Source organism: Danio aesculapii, chromosome 7 (genome assembly GCF_903798145.1).
Source record: "Danio aesculapii chromosome 7, fDanAes4.1, whole genome shotgun sequence".
Lineage (NCBI taxonomy): Eukaryota > Metazoa > Chordata > Actinopteri > Cypriniformes > Danionidae > Danio > Danio aesculapii.
In genome coordinates this window covers 65447338-65470373 of record NC_079441.1, presented here as the reverse complement: position 1 = coordinate 65470373, position 23036 = coordinate 65447338, and the positions used below count along the sequence as shown (strand labels likewise).

The following is a 23036-nucleotide window of genomic DNA, read 5'->3' as shown; positions in this document are numbered from 1 at the left end:
TCATATCTTATAAAATGGTGACAATATAGCAGACCTTAAAAATGCACATAAACCATCAATGTTGACTCCATATTTATCAATAGTATGTTTTAATATAGTTAATATAGTATATATTTAATATAGTATATATGATAATATAGTCTTGAGTTTAGATTTAAACAACCCAGGCTCATTCTGATTATGTACCCCTATATTCATTTCTGGAGAGAGCAAAATACATCCCAAGAGCTATGTTTTTTTGCAGTTTTTGTTTTCGCGAATCCACCAGAGGCCGCTGTGTACACATTTTGAGATCTCAAATTTCTCTCGCAAGTGCTATTTGTGCCTGCTGTTCTCACATAAATCCACCAGAGGCTGCTGTCGACTGACTGACTGACTGACCAACCACCCTTCCCCTTCCCTAAACCCAACCAATGTGTTTTAAAAAGCAATCCAGAAAAAGAAAAGCCTCCTGATTTTTACCACGTTTTAAGATTTTACCACAATCTCACCCTGTTATTTACTTATTTATTTTATTTTTTAGCTTTGTTTTTTGCCTAACCTGCTTTCTGGAACTGTTCTTCACTGGACTCGAACCCTGTTGTTGTGGTCAACTCTGCTCTGCGCATCAAGTCCATCAATGTACATGTCAAGCTATCGGACAAACTGGTAACAGCGGAAAAGCCGTCCATATGGAGGTAAGCGGTCAGCTGGGAAGCGAGAAAGGGAACGGCGTCATACCACCTCGACTGTTCATTTTAAAGACGAAATGCAGACGTACAGTACGTTCCTCTGGCTACATAATTCAAGATCTCTAGAAATGTATATAGGGCTACATTTTCAGAATGAGTCTATGCTGTATTTAAATACTTAGCGGGGTAGTTCACCCCAAAATGCTGAAACCTTTTGCTAAAATGTCACAATCCCTGACTTTCCCCTTACTTCCAGTAAAATGCTGAATTTCCATTACATATAATGAACTGATAAACAAAGTTGAAAAGAAATGAAAAGAAAAGAAACAAGGGATAAAATGACACTGAAAAATAGCTGAATCATAACAAAAGTGTTATGATAGGTTTGTTTCGCACAATTCCAAAACCACCTGAAGCGAGCATAAAAACTTTGTGAATTAAGGAATTTTTACTCCAAATTTAATCCAAACTTGGGTAATCCAGTTGATAGCAGCAACAAAAATGCAAAACAAGTGAAGCAATAAAAAAGTAAAATAATAAAAAAAAGATTCAGTATAATAAAAATAAATTTACATAAATGGAAATTAATATTTAAAGCGACAAAATAAGTTCAACATAGGCTCATTCTGAAAACATAGCCCTATATACATATAGAATTATGTAGCCGGAGGAATGTATGCCTGCTTTTCTTCATTAGAGTGAATGCTCAGGATGGTATGGCGCTGTTGCTTATTGCGCTTACCGCTTATCTCCATGTAGACAGCTTTACCAGTTTGTCCAGTGGCTCGATGCATACGTTGGCACACAAAACCCATACGTTTTGGCCAAAACCCAAAGCCAAAAAATACAATAAACAAGTAAATAACAGGGTAAGAATGTGGTAAAATCTGAAAACGTGGTAAAAACTGGGTTGGGTTAAGGGAAGTGGGTGGGCGCTGGTCAATCGATGCTTTTGAAAACACTATTGCTTGGGTTTAGGGAAGTAGGAGGGTGCGTCAGTCGATCGGTCAGTCAGTCGTCAGTGGCCTTTGGTGGATTTACGCGAGAAGAGCAGGCGTGAATGGCACTTGCAAGAGAAATTTGAGATGTAAAAAAAGCAGTGACCTCAAAACATAAACTGCAGTAAACATACCTCCTGCGATGTATTTGGGGCTCTCCAGAAATGTATATAGGGGTACGTTTTCAGACTGAGCCTGGGTTGCAAAAGTCCCTGATACTCCATGACTTGGACTTAAATATAGAAATTCCATGACCCTTGAAACTGTAGTGATTCATATTTGATCTTTGAGAGTGAAAACTCATTAAAAAGCCAGACAAAATTACAATGGCCAGCAAAAATATGTTTCATTTCATGCTATTTCAATTCAGTGGCATTGTTTACATTCTGTGCTTTCAATATGGCCGACTCATGATGCGTCATGAAAACATGCAGTTAAAGTCAAAATGCCCTCGCCCTACTGTGAATTATTTTTATTTTTAAATATTTCCCAAATTATGTTTAACAGAGGAAGGAAATATTCACAGTATGTCTGATAATATTTTTTCTTCTGGAGAAAGTCTTATTCATTTTATTTCGGCTAGAATACAAGCAGTTTACATTTTTTTAAACCATTTTAAGGTCAATATTATAAGCCCCCTTAAGCATTTAAGAAATGTGTTGAAAAAATCTTTCCGTTAAACAGGAATTGGGGAAAAATATACAGGGGGGCTAATAATTCTGACTTTAACCTTGCGTGTGTCCTATATAGGAGGCTTTAATGGAGGAGTACGCCATTGCAGCACAGCTCTGGAAATTAAGCACATGTGACGTCTGTGAAATCGCCAGAAACAGCGTCGTGCAGAGCGGCCTTTCTCATGAGGTAGTACTTCAGTTCATACCATCATGTTCATATTCCCCCAACACTGAAGACACTAAAGCATCTTTGGCATTTTGTTCAGGAGAAAAAGCACTTCCTTGGGGTCAGTTACCTGAAAGATGGACCTGAAGGGAATGACATTCGGCGGACAAATGTGGCCCAGATCCGAATGGCCTACAGACACGAGACCCTGTGTAACGAACTCAGCTTCCTAGTGGATGCTGTCAAGTCAGAGGTGGTTGGGTTACAGTAGTTAGTTGTTCGGTATTGTCTCTACTGAGCTCTTTGTGCCCACATATGCATGATTGCTATTTTTATATACTGTAAGAATGGAAGCATAGGGACCCAAATGCTATGTTGTTTATTTATTTAGTCTTGCCCTGCTTCTCAGATTTATAATTCCCTATCATGGCACAGACAAATAATTTAGTTATTAGAAATGAGTTATTCTAATAACTATATAGAACTATACAGTTTAAAAATGTCTTGACAAATATGTCTGTTAAACAGAACTGAGAGTAGGTATAGTGAGTCCAGTCATATTGGGGTGATATAAAGACAATAAGTCTCTTTTTTTTAATTTCCTGACATTACAATAGGATCCAAATCTCTCCCATTTTTAAGTCACCACAACATGACGTAGAAGTGCGGTTTTCCCCTGCCCTCCGAAATGATTGACAGCTGCATATTAACATATCTACATAGTAACACGTATAATCATTTCAAAAAGGCAGGACGTGCGCAAAGCAATTGGGACTAAAAGATCTGTTCAGCTCTCTGTGATCATCCATCATCATCAAATGTGATCAAGAGTGAGTTTTACAAGTTTAAAACCTTTTTAAAACAGTGCATGTTTGTTATGAATTACAGCGATTTTACCACCACAGCCGCATGTCAGTACAATTCTAATAGAAGATACTTCAATCCTGCTTTGTGGACGTTAAATCAGGTTTATTTTGTACATTAAATAACAGATATCCATACAACAGTGGATATAACTGTGTATCCTGTCGTTAAACAAGCAGTGTGTGTTTGTGTCCTCTGTGTATGTGTGTGAACTTTGTAATGCCATTGTATGCAGAGGTGTGAACCTATACTGGTCTCACGGTTCGGTTCGGTCACGATTATCATGCCATCGATTCGGTTCAATTCGATATTTCGGTGCATCACGGTGCAATGACGATGCTTTCCATACACAGTGTTGTATTTTGGGGGGGTGGCTAACTAGCTGTCTGTATAAACACACACACACACAGCACCACACCGTCTCTCATTCACACACATACACAAACATAGACAGCACCAAACAAACACACACACACAGGCACGCGCACACACACACACACACACACACACGCCACGCAGGAGCGATATTGTGAGACCGCCCACTCCTGTTAAAATTACACCAGAGTTACCGACCGCTGCCGCACTTTATTCGGAAATTTATTCCCGCGCCGCATGAATTCTGGTCGGGTCCTGCGACAATGCACAGGTATAGCCGCAGGAATGCATACAGCCAAGAGGAAAAGAGAGGGGAGAAAAAGTCACGCCAGCAGCCGAGAGGAAAAGGTGAAATGGGCCACAGTGAGAGAGAGAGAGAGAAATAGAATACCGTCATTCCCTTAATCGCAGAGAAATAGGGGCTTCTGCTGTAAGTGCCAGTGAAAGACTTTCCAGAAAACACACACACAGTGACATTTTTAAGTAGTTGGCGCCTGTAGTGTTGTAAATACCCGCGCTCACCTCCCTCGCGACAGAGCGCATATGAGATGAATGACGTCGGTACATAATAACCAGTTATTATTATTACTGAACCGATACCGAATTGTCCGCGTCTGCATCCCGGTGCACCGAGGAAACAATTAATTTTGACACCCCTAATTGTATGTGACTCATCGTTGCAGAAAGGCTTGAATTAACTCCACAAAAAAATACATCAAATAATCATAAAGTTCCTACTGTAGTACTTCTCACAAACGTTACGTGAGACCTGTTTCTTTCGTGTCTGTCACTGGGCTGTTTATCTGACGGAGACACACTGACAGGCACGTGGGCGGTGGGTGGGGAGAACTTGCATTAAAGGCACAGGCAACAAAAACAGCTACACTGTGTTTAAAGCAGAAAATCGCAACATCCCGAAAGGTGTAATAAATAATCTGATGGGTGTTTTGAGCTGAAACTTTACAGACACATTCTGGAGACACAAAAGTCTTCTCTTCAATCTTGAAAAAGAGGTAAAATAGGTGCCCTTTAATATATAAAATGTAAAATGTGACCATGGAGCGCAAAAAACTATCTCATGTTGCACAGAAATATTTTGGTAATAGCTAAAATACATAGCATGGGTTAAAACGGTTTATTTTTCTTTGAAGCCAAAATTCATTAGATATTTAAAGGAGACCTACAGTATTATGCCCCTTTTTACAAGATGTAATATACGTTTCTAATGTCCCTAGAGTGTGTATGTGAAGTTTCAGCTTGTTATAAACCAAAAATAATGACTCTTTCAAACTACGCCTTTTAGGCTTCGATCAAAAGTGTGCTGTTTCGGTGACTGTCGCTTTAAATTCAAATGAAATTGTGCTCTTTTCGAAAGAGGGCGGAGCTACAATGGTCTATGTGTCAGAATAGTGGCTGCTTCTCACTCACTGCTGTCTATGCTAATGAGGAAGAGATCATTACAAATGGGCTGGACTTTCCCCCTCTGATGACACGTATTAAAAGGGAGAATGTCAATCAAAGTGTTTCTGCAGACTGTTTTTATCAAGTGTGGTTATAAAATCATTTTTACGATTAAAGGCTGGCTATATTCACATACTGTTATGACACAACCTGTTTACCCCCTTTATAAAAGTGATTTTTGCATAATAGGTGCCCGTTAAGTGAATTTCCCACTGTAAATGTATCAAAAGTGCATTTTTGAGTAGTCTAAGAATGTAATTTGGACAACTTTAACCCCATTTTCTCAGTGTTTTAATTTTTTTTTAACCTTCAGATTCCAGATTTTCAAATAGTTTTATCTTAATCATATATTATCCTACCCTTACAATGTATCCATAAACAGAAATCTTATTTATTCAGAGGATACATAAAAATACATACATTTCCAAATATTTACACTTAGTTTTGTAGTCCAGGGTCACAAATAGTATGATTTCTCTAGTGCTTATTCATTACATACAATATTATATATTATTTATTTGAAACTAATAACTATTTAATAGATGTCAGTACTGCTAATATCTCACAGTACTCAAATAGATTCGTTTTTTTTTTAACTCAAATAGTTTGTAGCAATCAGTTTCCTCAAACAGTTTGAGTTGCCTTAACTTATTGGGTTTTACAGTACTGTTTGTTTGAGTTCTCTTCATTTATTGGGTTTTACTGTGCTCAAATTGCTTCGTTTACACAAATATATTAAGTTAACAGTACTCATTAGGATTAGTTTTTGAACTTAAATGGTTTGTTGCAATCGTTTTTCTCAAATGGTTTGACTGACCTTGACTTTTTAGGTTTTACAGTGTATACAATTCTAATGAACAAGAACCATCTAATAAACAAGTATTAGTGATAAAAATGTAATAGTATCTAAAGAATAAGCAATTGACGCTAAAAGGTTAGTACTAGTAGCATAAACATAAAAACTGGTATGGTTTATGAAATGTTAAAGCGGTTTTCTATCAAGTAGACATCGCGGTCTGTGTGCACTGATTTGAATTGGGCGTTTCAGAAGTGTTTTGACGTTACATTAGGTGGGAAATGTCTCCCCCCTGTGGAGATTAACAACTATAACATCAAAACACTGAGAAAACGCTTCTACAAGAAGTGAGAAACGTCTGGAACATTCCATCATTGAGGAAGATAAACATACAAAGTACACTCCTAAAAATAAAGGTAAATAATCTGTAACTTTTTTAAAAGGTACTCATTTGTTCCTAACAGGTCCTATTAATATCTAAAAAAGTAAAAATCTGTACCTCATAATTCCTTAAAGATACAATTTTTTTCCCTAAAGGCAGTGTGCGAATTGACGATCGGGGTGTCCGCTTTTTTCGGTTGTAGTTTGGTAGTGCATGCTTCAGTGAATCAAATCTATGAATGTATTTAAATTACATCTCATTTATTAATAAAATGGATACGTTTTCAGTGTTTTGAGGGATATTTAGTGACTATTTTACTGGTTATTGTAGGTCAAACTATACAAATTGCAGATATAAACACCTATTTTACAAGAAATGTATTTTGTGAATACTTACTGTAAGATTTTTACGGGGGGGGGGGGGGGGTTCAAATGTATTTTATATTATACATTTTTAATTATTAATTTAATTATTAATTTAATTATTATTATTTAATATATAGATCAGAGATCAGAGAAAGCTATTTCTTACTAATAAAAGGATGACCCCCATACATCTTGTTTTAATGTCATCAAGCTTTAAATAGGGGAGTCAATCCCCCCAAACCCCTGTAATTCACACCCTGCCTAAAGGTACTAATGTGCAGCTGTTAAGTACTATGTGTACCTTTTGAGAAGGTACTGCACCTGCTGAAAAAAAAAAAACCTTAAATCAGCCTAAGCTTGCTGGCTGGTTTTAGGTGGTCCACCAGCCTGTTTTTAGAGGGGTTTGGGCTATATGGTTTCAGAAATTTCCAGCTGAAATGTCCAGCTGAAACCTGCTTGACCAGCCTGGTTTCAGCCGGACATAGCTGGTTTTGGCTGGGCTCCCAGCCCGGCTAGGCTGGCTTTAGTTGGTCATCTCTCAGTCTAAGTTTAAGTTATAAGTTTAGGTTTAAGTTTAAAGCTTTATTAATCCCCTTGGGGCAATTCAAAACAAACAAAAACTGAAAGAAAAAAATATATTAAAAATTCAATAACAATGATAATTTATATAAAAAATATAGAATAATAATAATAAATAATAATCCATCAATTAACTACATTTATTAGGTAACCAAATTGCTTCAGGCACAAAAGTAAATTTATGACAATTTGTGGAGCATCTCTTTATCCTTAGACGTCGATAAAGGGGCATCCACTCCAAATATTTGTTTAAGGGGTGTATTTTATTGTGTCATCCTCAACACCTGCTGTTCGTAGGATGCAAGACTTCACTGGGGAACTCCTAAAACTTTTGCGCACAAATTAACAATGCCTTGAAGATGATTCTTGTTTTTTATACTTCTGACTGGCTAAGACCAGGCTGGAAATTGCTAGAACCAGCCTGGAAATGACCAAAACCCCTCTAAAACCAGGCTGGCTGACCAGCTAACACCAGCCAACCAGCTTAGTCTGCTTTAGCTGTTTTTTTTTCAGCAGGCAGTTACAGACTTTTACCTTTATTTCTGAAAGTGTAACCAACAAACAAAACAAACAAAAATGATGCAGCGTATGAAAATGTGCATATGTAATGCTTGTAACATGCAAGAATATTGCTTTTGAATGATTATTTTTAATGTGTGAAATGTGTATTTTTTTTTTATCAGTGCCTGCTGTGGGTTTTCTGAAGCCAGTGTATGTATTCCTTGAATAAGTTAGTCAGATAAAAATATGACAAATATTGATAGCTAAAAATGTGATTCTTTTTTGATTCATGTGTAGAAAACAGTTTTATAAATGAGGAAGTGTTGAGAATTATTTAGTAAATAAAATCCCATGTAATATTACCTGTTATCTTTTTTTTTTTTTGCACACACACGCAAAAATTTCACAGAATTTTCACTAAATCTTCACTCAATAATATGTTAAGGCCTTTAAATTGCATTTAAATTACTTTAAAAAGGATATTAGTATCTTGCAAAATAAGTGAAATATCATCATGACAAAATAAATGAGTTATTAGAAATTGCTTATTAAAACTATTATATTTCAAACTGTGTTGAAAAAATAAGCATAAAAATAAAAACATTTTCAACTGTATACAAACATATATACAGTATGTGCATATTTATTCCATGGTATTTTGAAATTCTTCATTCTGATTGGCTGGAAGGTGTGCAGTGAAATAGCTTAAAGCACAGGCAGTTCCACTCATATGTATGTATGTATTTGTGTGTGTGTGTGTGTGTGTGTGTGTGTGTGTGTGTGTATGTATGTATATACAAATGTATAAAATATGTCTTACATTTTTTCAATTAAATTTCCACAACATAAGCAAAGCTAAGTAAATATTTATTAAGTAAAAGAAAAATACTTGTCAAAAAAGCAGTTAATCAAGCTTCCATATATAAATAAACATGTTGTGTCATTACTGTACATTACAAAACTACACCACTGTGAGAGAAACACTTGATGATTGATGCCTGATAAGGACACACACACGCACGCACGCATGCACGCACGCACGCACGCACACACACACACACTCGCAGGCAGGGATATCAGTGTTGTTCTGCAGAGCAACTATCATTTTCCTCCACCTGCTCCTCCTGGTTTCTCTCCTCAATCTGCTCCTCCTGGTTTCTCTCCTCGATTTGCTCCTCCTGATGTTTCTCCTCTAGCTCCTCCTGGTTCTTCTCCTCGATCTGCTCCTCCTGATGTTTCTCCTCTAGCTCCTCCTGGTTCTTCTCCTCCATCTGCTCCCTCTGGATTTCCTCCATCTGTTCCTCCTGTGTTTTCTGCAGGTCTTCTTTAGTACGGTGTTCCCAAACCTCAGTCTCGATGTACTCCTTCTGCTGCTCTACATCACACCGGGCCTTGCAGGGTCTTTTCCTGAAAATAAAATAAATAATTATTATTTTATTTAATCATTTTTTTTGGTATCACTTTATTTTGATGGTCCCTTTGGCACATTTTGTTGAATTTAAGTTACACTGCACCTACATTCAACTAAATCTCATTAGATTATAAGCAGACTGGGTTAGGGTTAGGGTTAGTGTAAGCTGACATGTACTTGCAAAGTTTCTTATAGTCAGTTAAACGTCTGTTGAAGGAGCAGTATTAGCAGATATTAAGCAGACAGTCTACAAATGCTCATTTGAGAAGTAATTGGCATGTAGTTGCATTTTTTACTCAACAAAATGTGCAATAGGGACCATCAAAATAAAGTCTTAACAATTTTTTTTAGTAAATTATATTATATTGTCTTCTTAGACACTGAACTGAGCTAAACTGAACTGAATGTAAACACTGAAAACTGAACTGACACGGATTCAATTTACTATGATCTTTCACGTGAAGCAGCTTTGACACAATCTACATAGTAAAAGTGCTATACAAATAAAGGTGAATTGAATTTAATTGAATTTTATATATTTTGTGTTACAGAAGACATGTGCTTGAACTAATGACATTCACCAACTACTCATATGTGCATATTGGTGTCTAAATATGTGCATGAACCTTAATGACTTATTATGAATTCAAATACATTTTTTTAAATTCTAGAAATCTAATACTATTTTCTTTTATATAACTAACTGATCATCGTAGATTGCAAACTGACCTGCGATAGTTTTGGTTAACAATTTCATTGGAAAAATTGATTTAAAATTATTATTTGGATATATTAAAATTAGGTTTGACAGTTTTTAATTCAATTCAATTCAATTCAATTCAATTCAATTCAATTCAATTCAATTCAATTCAATTCAATTCAATTCAATTCAATTCACCTTTATTTGTATAGCGCTTTTACAATGTAGATTGTGTCAAAGCAGCTTCACATAAAAGGTCATAGTAAATAGGAACAGTGTAGTTCAGTATTTAGTGTTTAAGTTCAGTTCAGTTTAGCTCAGTTCAGTGTGGTTTAAAAATCACTACTGAGAGTCCAAACACTGAAGAGCAAATCCAACGATGCGCAGCTCTACAGATCCCGAACCATGCAAGCCAGTGGCGACAGCGTAGAGGGAAAAAAAACTACATTAATTGGCTAAAAGTGAAGAAAAAAAACCTTGAGAGAAACCAGACTCAGTTGGGCACGACTATTTTAATTTCTCCGCTGGCCAAACGTCTTGTGCAGAGCTGCAGTCTCAGCGGCAGAGGCGAAAGAATTAATTTAAGAAGCGAAAGAATCCCAGTCTTTTTTAATAATAAAATAAAATAACTAGTAAACAATTATGCGGGGTGCAAATGAAATAATTTAGTTAATTAGTTATTGGAAATGAGTTTATTATTAAAACGATTACATAAAAAAAAACGTCTTGAAACATCATCTCACATCCCTTGGGAAATATTTTAAACACAATACAAAAACCTTAATCTGTGCTTACTTTACTTACATTGTGAATCAATTTCTAACAGTAAAATGTCAACGTGTATTAAGGAAAACCTGTTCTTTTTTGGGATAACTTTGATTAAAGGTTTTATGTACTGTAATAAAACACCAAAAAATAACTTACATTCTGACATAATAAAGCGCCAGAAACACAGCAATCATGACTGCAAAGGTGACGGTGATCAGTAAAGCGGCCGGAACAGCTGCAAACCAGAAAGAGAAACACAGTAAACACAGGCGTTTATTTAGCTTAAACTAAATAATGATGTCATATGCTAAAGGGGTAGTTCACACAAAAATGAACATTTACTCACTGTTTACTCACTCTCAAGTGGTTCCAAACCTTTATGAGTTCTTCATTCATCCGTTAAACACAAAAGAAGATAGTTTGAATAATGCTGAAAACCTGTGACCATTGACTTCCATAGTAAGAAAAACAAATACTAAGGGATACAGCTTTTCAGCAATACTCAAAATACCTTCTTGTGGGTGCGATAGAAGAATAAAACTCAAATAGGTTTGTAAAAAGTGAAGAATTTTTCAGTTTTGGGTGAACTATTTTATTAAAGGCTCAAATTAAACTATCTAAGCACATGGTATAAAGCAGAGGGTCGTATCCGAATTTACTTTTGCTTTTTTAAGGACTGGAGAAATAGATGCAGCACTCAGCTCATTATTTAAAAGGGTTGTCCTTATTCTCTTAATAAGTTATTGGTGTATTTTGGACATATAAAAATACGATAATAGCAGTAATGATAATAATGCCATATGCCCAACACATACCACATATATCCTGTTTTCTATGTCAGTAATCATGTTTTTTAAAAATGTATTATTCATTCATTCATTCATTCATTCATTCATTCATTTTCTTTTCGGCTTAGTCCCTTTATTAATCTGGGGTCACCACTAAAAATTAATTAAATCATTAATTTATATATTTATTCCCCTCCATCCTTATCCTATTTATTGTTTACTATATGTTCATGTATGTATGCCTTAGCTGATGGTGCTTTAAACAAGGGTGTGCTGAATGAATGAATAAATGAATGAATGAATGAATGAATGAACGAACGGACGAATGAACGAACAAAATAAATGAATGAGCAAAATGAATGAGCGAACTAACAGAAGAATGAATGAATCAATGAGGGAATAAGCGGAATGAATGAACGAACGAAATGAATGAATGAACAAATGAAATGAATGAACGAATGAATGATCAAATGAAAGGAATGAATGAACTAATAAATAAATGAACAAAATGAATGTACAAACAAATAAATGAACGAATGAAATGAATGAAGGAATGAATGAATGAATGAACAAAATAAATGAATGAATGAACAAAATGAATGAACAAATGAATAAATGAACGAAGGAAATGAATGAATGAAAGAACGAAATTAATGAACAAATGAACGAATGAACAAACGAATGAATGAAATTAAGGAATGAATAAATAAATGAATGAATAAATGAATGAATGAACAAACAAATAAAATGAATGAATAAATGAATGAACGAATTATGAGCAAACGAACAAAATGAATTAACAAATAAAATGAACGAACGAATGAAAGGAATGAATGAACGAATAAATAAACAACTGAACGAAATGAATGAACAAACGAATGAATGAATGAAATGAATGATCGAACAAAATGAATAAACAAATGAACGAAAGGAATGAACAAATGAAATGAATGAACAGAATGAATGATCGAATGAAAGGAATGAATGTACGAATAAATAAATGAACGAAATGAATGAACAAATGAATGAATGAATGAAATGAACGATCAAACGAAATGAAGGAATGAAGGAACGAACGAACGAAATAAATTAATGAATGAATGAAATGAAAGAACAAATGAATAAATAAACGAAATGAATGAATGAACAAATGAAATGAATAAACAACTGAATAAATGAACGAACGAACAAAAAAATGAAGGAATGAATGAACCAAATGAATAAAGGAAGGAATGAAGGAACTAACGAATGAACAAACGAATGAATGAACAAACAAAATGAGTAAATGAATGAATAAAATTTGCTATTTAAACAATGTGCCACAGGATGTGAAAATGATACCTGCTCTAGGAAGCTAGCAAGAGTATGTATGACAGAGCCCTATGATGTACCTTCAGTTGAGCCACTGCTCAGGGCCAGATGTTTGGCATCATCAGCCCTGTGGACCACAGAGGGACCTGCAGAAGCTGAAGGAGGAACACTGGACCAATGGGAAGGGATTGTAGGAAATGGGCTTCCCCTTAGATGAATTCCAGCAGTAGGAGCTACAGATGAACGTGTCGTCATTGGCTTTCTGGTTGTCATTCGGTGCGCCTTTATGGAAGCCTGTGTCTCGAAATCTACAAAAAATAAATAATTAAATCAGGCTTGTTACATAACTGGCAAAGAGACGCACATTATGTTCGACTTGATCAGGGGTTTGCCAATTCATCCCTCTGACTTCCTTCCGCTTTACCACATCCATGACCCTCATAGGAAATCAATCCGTGATGAAGTCACATCCACAGTTTCCGATTTCCTTGGCACACTAACAGTTTGTACTGATTTGGTGCCAAGTAACATACAAACTTACATAGAAATAAATGAACATCAGAAAGTTCCCATTTACGAATGAACATACTGTATAAATACAATTATAGCTTCAAATATATAGTTGAACATATATGTACATATTTGTAACTCAAATGGTTCACTAAGAAATCCTCAATGATTTCTTATATATGAATGAAATATGAATGAAAAATAGTCACAAAATGCAAAAACCTTTAGGTGCTTTTTTTTAAATCAACTTGTAATGAATGTTATTTTACTGTAATTAAGGACAGTAAAGGACATGCAAACGCTGCAAATTATTTTGCTAATATATGAAAAGAAAATTGTCTTTATATATCATTTTAAATATTAGCAAAATATTTGCTTATATTTGGTGAATAAAAAAAGAGGTTATGTGTGTGCCCAAGCAGCCGAGTGAAGTGGGCAACACTGAGGTCAATCAGGGTTGCCAGGTGTGTGCAAAGCACTTAATTTGTAATTCAAATATAATCCTGCCTCCAATTTTCAATACTAATTTCACCATCAGGTTCCATCATGCTAACATCACAATCTCATCGCAATTTAATCTCACGAGATCACGTGACACGAGATCTCGTCACAGCCCTAGCAAATGTCTCTTAATTGTAGGTAAATGTATTTTAATTGTAAGTCACTTTGGACAGAAGCATCTGCCAAATGTTTAAATGTAAACGTAAAATGTAAGATTACATTGCAGAAACCCATCTAAACACTGTTAATTCTATTAAAACTGCTGCGTTTACATGAAAAACATTACTGCAAGGTGCAGGAACGCCCTTATATGGAGAGGAAAGGGTGTGTTTTATGCTAAATTTGACCACATTTATTCAGGAATACATCTCTGCTAACCATGCACACACTGTAAAAAATTATTGCTACCTTGGATTTTTCAGTTGAATCAAATGAACTTTTCTAGTCATCTCAACTTACATCAATCAATCTGACTAAAATATTAAGTTAAACACTGTATAATTTAGTTGAAACCTGATAAACTTAAAATAAGTTAAAGCAACATAAAAATGTTTGTTGTCTTGACTTTTTGTCATTACATTTTTAGTGTATGTAACAGTCTCTAAAATGATTTATAATAAATTAAAATTGTTTACCTGTTACATTAAAGCAAAAGACATCAAATCGTTTGCTGGGAATTGCACGCCACACCACAACCCCAGTCCTGCCAATGCCGCAGTTGGGGTTAGCATGGACTCGAGGAACAACAGCGATCTGCTCATCGATCCACCCGAACCTTGAATTTTAAAAGAGTCATATGAATAATTCTTATATTAAATATAGAAATACAGCGGTCTTTTCAGGATTGATTGTTTTACCTGCACGTCTCCAGGCCGTGTTTCTGAGCCTCTGCTAGCTGTGCTTTGTTTGCAATCGTCAATCCGAGTTGCTCACAAAGATCTCTGGCTGAAGATGCGTTTAAAGCATACTGATTCCCAATGGAAGCTTCTGATACCCCGGAGATGGCTTGTTTAGGGTGCACTGATCATCAGAAGAAAAAAAGAAACAGATATTTAGTTAATATAGTTATTTTGGGTAATAAAATATTAAAGGGATAGTTTACCCAAAACACAAAATAAGATATTCTGAAGAATGTTGGAATTTATGTAGTCCTTTATATATTTATGGTAGGGAGAAAATACTACTTGAGGTACAATATTCATCAGAAGATGAAAAAAGGCAAAGATTATTATTATTTTGTGTGACAAAAAGAAGATATTTTGAAGAATGTTGGAAACTGGTAACCATATACTGTATATTAATAATAGGGGGGCAATAATATGAAAGTTAATAGCTTGTTTATGGTGCACTGTTCATCTGAAGAAACATACAAATATATTGTTAGTTTGTGTATCAAAAAAGAAAGGGTTAGTTCACACAAAACACAAACGAAGATATTTTGAAGAATGTTGGAAACCGGTAACCATTTATACTCATAATGGGGGGGGGAATACTATAGAAATCAATGACCTATTTAGGGTGCACTGTTCATCAGAAGAAACATATCAAATATTGTTATTTTGTCTAACAAAAATGAAAGGGTTGGTTCACACAAAACAGAAAAGATATTTTGAAGAATGCTGGAAACTGGGAACCATTTATATCCATAATAGGGTAAAAATACTATAGAAGTCAATGGCTTGTTTAGAGTCCAGTGCTCATCAGAAGAAACAGACAAAATATTGTGTTATTGTTTTTTTTTTTTAATTAAGGGCATAGTTCACCCAAAACACAAAGGAAGATATTTTGAAGAATGTTGGAAACTGGTAACCATTTATATTCATAGTGAGGAAAGGATACTAGGAAATCAATGGCTTGTTTAGGGTGCAGTGTTCATCAGAAGAAAACATACAAAAATATTGTTATTTTGCGTAGCATGAATTAAAGCCATAGTTCACTTAAATTAGAAAGGAAGATATTTTAAAGTATGTTGGAAACCGGTAACCATGTATATTCATAAAATGGGAAAAATAGTATAGAAGTCAATGGCTTGTTTAGGGTGCAGTGCTCATCAGAAGAAAACAGACTCAATGTTGTTATTTTGTGTAATAAAAGTAAGGGCATAATTCACCCAAAACACAAAAGAAGATATTTTGAAGAATGTTGGAAACTGGTAACTATTTATATGCATATTAGGGAGGGGATACAGTGGAAATTAATGGCTTACTTAGGGTGCAGTGTTCTTCAGAAGAAAACATAAAAGAAAAAATGTGATTTTGTGTAACAAAAATTAAAGGGACAGTTCACCCAAAACATAAAAGAAGATATTCTGAAGAATGTTGAAATTTATGAAGTAATTTATATTCATAGTTAGGAAAAAATATGCGAAAGAAAAAGAGGAAAAGATGCAAAAATGGCTATTTGTATAACAAAAAAAGACATTTTGAAGAATGTTGGAAACTGGTAGCATTGATAATAAAAAAAAAACATTACTGTGGAGGTCAATGGCTACGTTTTAACATTTTACATATGCAAAATACATATAGATTTTTCTTTTAAGCCAAAAATCACTACAATATTAAGTAAATACTGTAATTTTAGATTAGTAATGTGCATTGCTAAGCACTTGGTTTAGTCTAATTAAAGATCCATGTCTATATAATTAGTTTTTTTAATCCTCATATTGCAGGATTTCAAATAGTAGTCCAAATATTTTCATATCCTAACAAACCATAACTTAACAGAAAGCTCATTGGTTAAAAATAAAGATTCCATGACTGATTTTGTGATCCAGAGTGCACATATAATCAACATTTATAAGTTACATTACAAAAATCATTGCACATAATCCAAGCACTCCATCTATAAACCTAATAAAAGACACAGTTAATAAATAAATGCTCATGGCAGATCTTACCTTTTACAAGCTGCATGTCAAAAGTCAGAGCAGACATGAACATGCTACTGAAAAGCACCATCTTCATCATCATCCTCATCCAGACTCTCGTCATGGTGTTTCTGAGTCAAGTTTTCCTCCGAGTGTCAAACGGAGAGGTTATAGGGAGACTAAACTCCCCAGGGAGGCGTCCCATTGCGTAGAGGGGCGGTTATTGCATAAATGACCCGTACAAAGTGTCATGACCAAAAGGAAACAGGAGGTACGCTGGCATCTCTGATGAGGACGCTGCTCTTCAGGAGACCAAGGAGAGAGTGTGTGTGAATGAAGACCTGCTGACGCACGCCAACACACACAAACATTTCCATGCTTTGTGTCATAGAGAGTACAGTGCAGATCCACAACCTGTGCAGGAAATCCATAACACCAGGGGAACATGCTCTGGACTAATCAGCTTTCTCTCATATGATTTTCCTGATAACAGAGGACTTTGGGAGGCCATTTAAAAAACAAAATGAAATAAAAATATTGATTAAAAATGTTAATAAAAAATTAAACAAAATAAAAAAATTATTAAATAAAAAATAAAAAATTATATAAAAATAAAATAAAAGATGTAATTAAAAATTTAAGAAAAATATTCAAATAAAAAATAAAATAAATAAATATACAACATTTAGAAAGTTAATAAATTATATAAAATTTAATTAAAAATAAATTAAATATTAAATCACATAAAAATGTAATACTTTTTTTTAAATATAAAAAATAAAAATAAAATAAAACAAAAAATAAAATAAAATAAAATAAAATAAAATAAAATAAAATAATAAAGTCATATTAAAACTGCAGCAGAAATATGCTCAGAATTAATCTGGTCAAATAACAGATTTTCTCATAGGATTTTGCTTGTACCGTGTGCTTTGGAAGCCCATTTATTTTCTAAAATAAATAAAAATAAAAAAATAATATAAAATATAAATTTCTAAAATGAAATATACACCTATTATAAATATACTATAATGAGATACTAAGTAGTAGTTATGAGATAAATCAAAATAATGACAATTATTAAAGTCATACCTAATCCATAAGCCCATTTCTATCAAAAATTAAATTAAATTAAAATTAAGCTTTGATAAAAAATATTAAAGTAAAATACCAATATAATAATATATTTAGTAATATTTATGAGATAATGTAAAAGTTATGTGATCATTATTGAGAATGTCATAACTGGGACAAATTATTGACAACTTTTAAACAAAGGACAGGCAATTAGCTGTATAATACATGGGCAAGGAGATTAAACAGGTTGCAGATGTTGTATGGAAAAAAGTGAAGTATTTATTGTAATTATTTTATTATTAATATTAAAATAAAATTTATTATGGACCTTTCCACAAGACAGTTACGACACATTTAATGGTCATCTTCAGCATCTTAGTTCCTCAAGTTTTTAAATATCTTATTTTTTGTCATATACTTTCTTTATATTTTAATGTATGTCCATTTTTAAAGCTATACTTTGTATTAAAGGTGCAGTATGTAAGTTTAACACCCAGTGGTTGAACTAGGTATTGCACACTTTCTTCAAACCAAGCAGTGTGCCTGACTGTCGAGCCTAAAGGCTGATTTATGGCTGATTTAAATCGTGTTCTAACTAAAAGCAATGGCACATGATAGAAGAAATATTTTCCACATTAAAAGTAATTTTTGTCCTAACCAACACCTGAATTGATATTTTAGAAACAGCTTCTAATTCTTGCAGCTGAACAACAGAAAACTGACAATGATCACCTCAGCTAATTAGATTATAAATTTTGTTGGAGTGCAGTGAGTGCACTATTCTATATTTCTGATGATATAGAATGATGCCCCTACAGGATTTAAGGTACACACATATTCAGCACCACCTTGTCCCATCACCCCTTATTCCTATTTCAATCTGAAAAAACACTGATGCTAGCTGTCAAAGGATAAGGGTATTGCTGCGAGTGAGACCGAGAAAATGAAAGCTCATCATTGTATCTTAATTTTAATATATTTTTTGTTGGTCAGTTGTCTACTAGACAAACAAGAATAACATCTGAGGTGAAGTGCTTCAAAACCAGTCTGCTATGCATCAGTGCCAATACACGAACTGGTTCGTTGAATAAAATAACAATCTAGCCTAAATAGTAAACACATTCATTCATTCATTTTCTTTTCGGCTTAGTCCCTTTATTAATCGCCACAGCGGAATGAACCGCCAACTTCCCATCTCTGGGAAACATCCATACACACTCATTCACAACGGACAATTTAGCTTACCCATGCAAACGCAGGGAGAACATGCAAACTCCACACAGAAATGCCAACTGACCCAGCCGAGGCTTGAACCAGCGACCTTCTTGATGTGAGGCGACAGCTATCATTGTAAATACAATTAAAATGAAATATTCAGTTTCAGAGAAGGCTCTATTAAACTGTATTCACTGTTATTTACAAAACCATCTATTGCGCCGGTCAATTACAATTTAATTCGTTTAATCAAGTAGTGTTTTAAATAAGCAGGACAGATGTCAAAATATTCGCAGCAGCACTGAAGTGTTTCCAGATTATCTCAGAAGAACAAACTCTTGGTAGCGTGAGAGAACGCAGAAACTCATTGTGAGAATGGGGACGTCCAACACAATCTCACGGCAATTCGTAACTTTTTGATTTAGTCGCTAATTCGTATGAATTCGTACGATCTAATTCGTAAGATTTAGTACGATTTGCTCATCCCCCAATGATGGTTGGGTTTAGGGGTGGGGTTAGGTGCCACGCCTCCTTTTTAAAATCGTACAATTTCGTACGAATGAACTTGTACGAATTCGTACGAATTAGCCTCTAAACTGACAAAACGTAAAATACTTACGTTTTCTCGTGAGATCAGGCTGGGATGTCTGCTTATTTGCGCTAGTCTGTCAGATCAAATTGTTTAAAAGACCTTGAATGGTATAGCGATTCCACGTGAGGAGGCTGTGCAGCAGCTGGATCTAAATTGTCAGATGAAAGAGACACGGGCTGGGCATGGAGTTCCCCCGGCTCATGTGCTGATGAGACTGCGTTCTCAGTGTGGGGAAGTAAAATTAGTCTCATTAGTTTTAGGCCTTTTGGCAAATGTCTCAATTAAGTTTAGCTGTTTTAAAGAGCGTTTACTCATTTTGAACCTTTTTTTAAACAATAGCTATCTGAATTATAATTTTTAGGGTGCGGAAAAAACACCAGCAAAACTAAAGCCATTAGATTTTAATACCCATCTCCCACCAAGTACATACACACTTTAAAACACACAAACACACACATTTTATTCTCTTTCTTTCATGCTTGGTCAATATATCGTAGTGTATGCTGTTTAATAATCAATTTAAATTATGTAAAAAATAAATAAATATATAAAAAATCTGCATTAATTGTCGCCCTCTCACTGTCCTCTGGTGCACACAGCCAAATTGCTTATCACTGCCTATCTCGTCACGTAGCGTGTTGTTAGGACACGCGGTTACAATGTAACCTGCTCACCTAATGCTTACTTTCCTAATATTTATATTATTTGCTAATTAATAACCACCTCACGTGGAACTCTGAATCTGTGTCTCATTTCGGAGGCTGTTACTGGAGATTGCATTTCAGTTGTAGATGCATACTTTGAGAGCCTTCATGACTGAAATACGCAGTTTTCCATCAAGGCAACCCGGTGTGCTGAAATATAATTGGCTAAAGTGGCATTGGCCAACACCTTAGCAACCACTCAGAACACCCTAGCAAGGCCTTAGCAACCATTCAGAACACCCTAGCAACCACTTAGCAACCACTCAAAACACCCTATCAACCGCCTAGCAAGAATCATGCCAACCCATACTAGAAACATGCTAACATATATGTAGTTATAGCTGTTTCAAACTTCTTAAAAACTACTTCAAACTTTCAGACGAGGCTTTCGCAAGCCACCATAATAAAGGGTGTCTATTAACTTTACTTTTCTAGTTTCATATTGAGATGTTTCTGAATTGGGGCAGCATGGTGGCGCAGTGGTTAGCACTGTTGCGTCACAGCAAGAAGGTCACTGGTTTGAGTCCTGGCTGGGCCAGTAGACATTTCTGTGGGCCAGTAGACATTTCTGTGTGGAGTTTGCATGTTCTCCCTGTGTTCGCGTGGGTTTCCTTCGGGTGCTCCAAATTCCCCCACAGTCCAAAGGCATGCGCTACAGGTAAATTTACAGGTGAATTGGGTAAAACTGAAATTGGCCATAGTGTATGAGTGTGTGTGTGTGTGTGTGTGTGTGTGTGTGTGTGTGTGTGTGAGAGAGAGAGAGAGAATGAGCGTATGGGTGTTTCCCAGAACAGGGTTGCAGCTGGAAGGGCATTCCCTGCATAAAACATGCTGGAATAGTTGGCAGTTCATTCCTCAGTGGTGACCTCTGATAAATCAAAGACTGAGCCGAAGGAAAATGAATGAATGAATGTTTCCGAATTCATAAAAGTGTGTGTGTGTGTGTGTGTGTGTAAGCCTGTACTGATTATCCAGTGAACTGAGTGTGTTGTTTATGAAGACGCTGCTGAGATGATGTGCTCAGATCTCACTCACTTCTTTGCTTTGTTTTTTCTGCTTTGGTCTCTTAATGGACAATTTCCTCCTGTTCCCCCAGCGTTTGCTTATTAACGGCTGATGTCCATCTCACTTCCTGTGATAGAACGCAGACACAGCTCAAACACACTTCCGGCAAAACATCTCTCCAAAACACACACACACTATTCCTCACAGACGTAATGATGTTTCTACTATACAACTGTACATTCTCTTTCTCAACACCAACTCTACTATCATATGAAACAATCTACAATTTTACATTTTCTAAATACTTTACTCTGTGTGATTTATAAACATGTTTCCCAATGGGGACCTCTGGTTTGATTCCAATGGTGACACAAGTCCCCATGAGTCTGTGTGCATTCAGATTTAAGTCCCCATACTCAGACTCAACTTTATTATCGCGTTTAAGCTAAAAGTGCAGCAAGGTGCCGTAACACAGACGAAGTTCCATGTACACATTAACAAAATATTCTAACACAACATACAATAAATCATTTTGAAGGTGCATCTCTCTCCTCCGGTCTCATTTAATGGCCACCATTATAAAAGAATTTCTAACTCTATTTGTCCTGCAAATAGGAACTCCAAAACGAAGCCTTGATGGCAGCAGCTGAAACACAGAGTGCAATTGGTAATCCGGGGTGCAAAGGATACCCTGAGCTCTCTTTAAAACATAATTATGGTAAATTACCATTAGACCAGTTTGGTTAAAACCGATAATCTTACCTGCCACCTTCACCAGGCTACTCAATCTGTTCTTATTTGACACACTAACCGTAAGCTACAATGCAGAAAGATAAAACAGACTTGAAATGTGTCATCATAGAGGAACAAACCCGAAATGATCGAAGTTTCCTCAGAAAAAAACAGTCCTAAACTTTTTTATAGACAGCCTGAGTGTTAGGTTGAAATGTCAGCATATTTTCAATAACGACACCTAGATATTTAGGTGTGTCAACAATTTCAATGTCTAAGCCTTTAAGATTTGTTATGCAAGGGGTAGGAGAAGCCTTCCTGTAATCACCATATCTTCTGTTTTATTTACATTCATCTGGACAGAAAATCTATCACACCAGGATGTAAATTCTTCCACAACAGGACCATGCCCCAAATCTTGATCAAGAAGGAGACTCACAATAACCGAATCATCAGCATATTTTATGACATGACAACTCCCGTGCATACTCTGACAATCATTATTATATTATTATTATATTAATATATTATTGTCTCCCATCGGGATGTAAAAACAAGTACACACTCCCTCTCACACAAACCAACACTGTACTAATGCTTACTTAAGTACTTGAAGAAATACTTAAAGTAATATTACTTTAAAATATGTTTTTATATTTTGGTCAAACACATCCTTTTTAACTTTATTATTCATGTTAATTTTATTTATTTACAGCATGGAAACATTTATGCCAACCTCTGACATATTAAAAATAATTATTTATTCACATGAACAATGTGAACTGTAATTAACCTTTAAATTAATTTAAATAATTTCACATTTACACATTTAAGTACACATTTATAAATTATTATAATATATATATATATATATATATATATATATATATATATATATATATATATATATATATATATATATATATATATATATATATATATATATATAACAATACTCATGGAAATTTCATTTTAACGTCATTAAAATAATGTTAAAACTCCGTAAGTATTTGCCCACACAAGT

At 34.9% G+C, this 23036-nt stretch overlaps 2 protein-coding genes across 4 annotated transcripts in view; one reads left to right on the top strand and one right to left on the bottom strand.

The window, feature by feature from the left end:
• The window catches only part of ampd3a (adenosine monophosphate deaminase 3a), a 31851-nt gene extending 26511 nt beyond the window's left edge, over positions 1–5340 (top strand). For all 3 annotated transcript variants that reach the window (XM_056462359.1, XM_056462362.1, XM_056462361.1), the window contains exons 14-15: positions 2420–2530; positions 2610–5340. In XM_056462359.1, the coding sequence (XP_056318334.1) occupies positions 2420–2530; positions 2610–2780 (282 nt within the window). In that variant the 3' untranslated portion in view covers positions 2781–5340. The remainder of the gene's footprint in view (positions 1–2419; positions 2531–2609) is intronic.
• Positions 5341–8682: 3342 nt separating this feature from the next.
• lyve1a (lymphatic vessel endothelial hyaluronic receptor 1a) lies at positions 8683–16851 on the bottom strand. The gene is made up of 6 exons (XM_056462982.1): positions 16718–16851; positions 14679–14841; positions 14457–14596; positions 12891–13118; positions 10868–10946; positions 8683–9239 (listed from the first exon to the last, which is right to left on the bottom strand). The coding sequence occupies exons 1-6, from the start codon at positions 16809–16811 to the stop codon at positions 8909–8911; spliced, it is 1035 nt and encodes a 344-aa protein (XP_056318957.1). The 5' UTR covers positions 16812–16851; the 3' UTR covers positions 8683–8908.
• Between the last annotated feature and the right edge of the window lie 6185 nt (positions 16852–23036).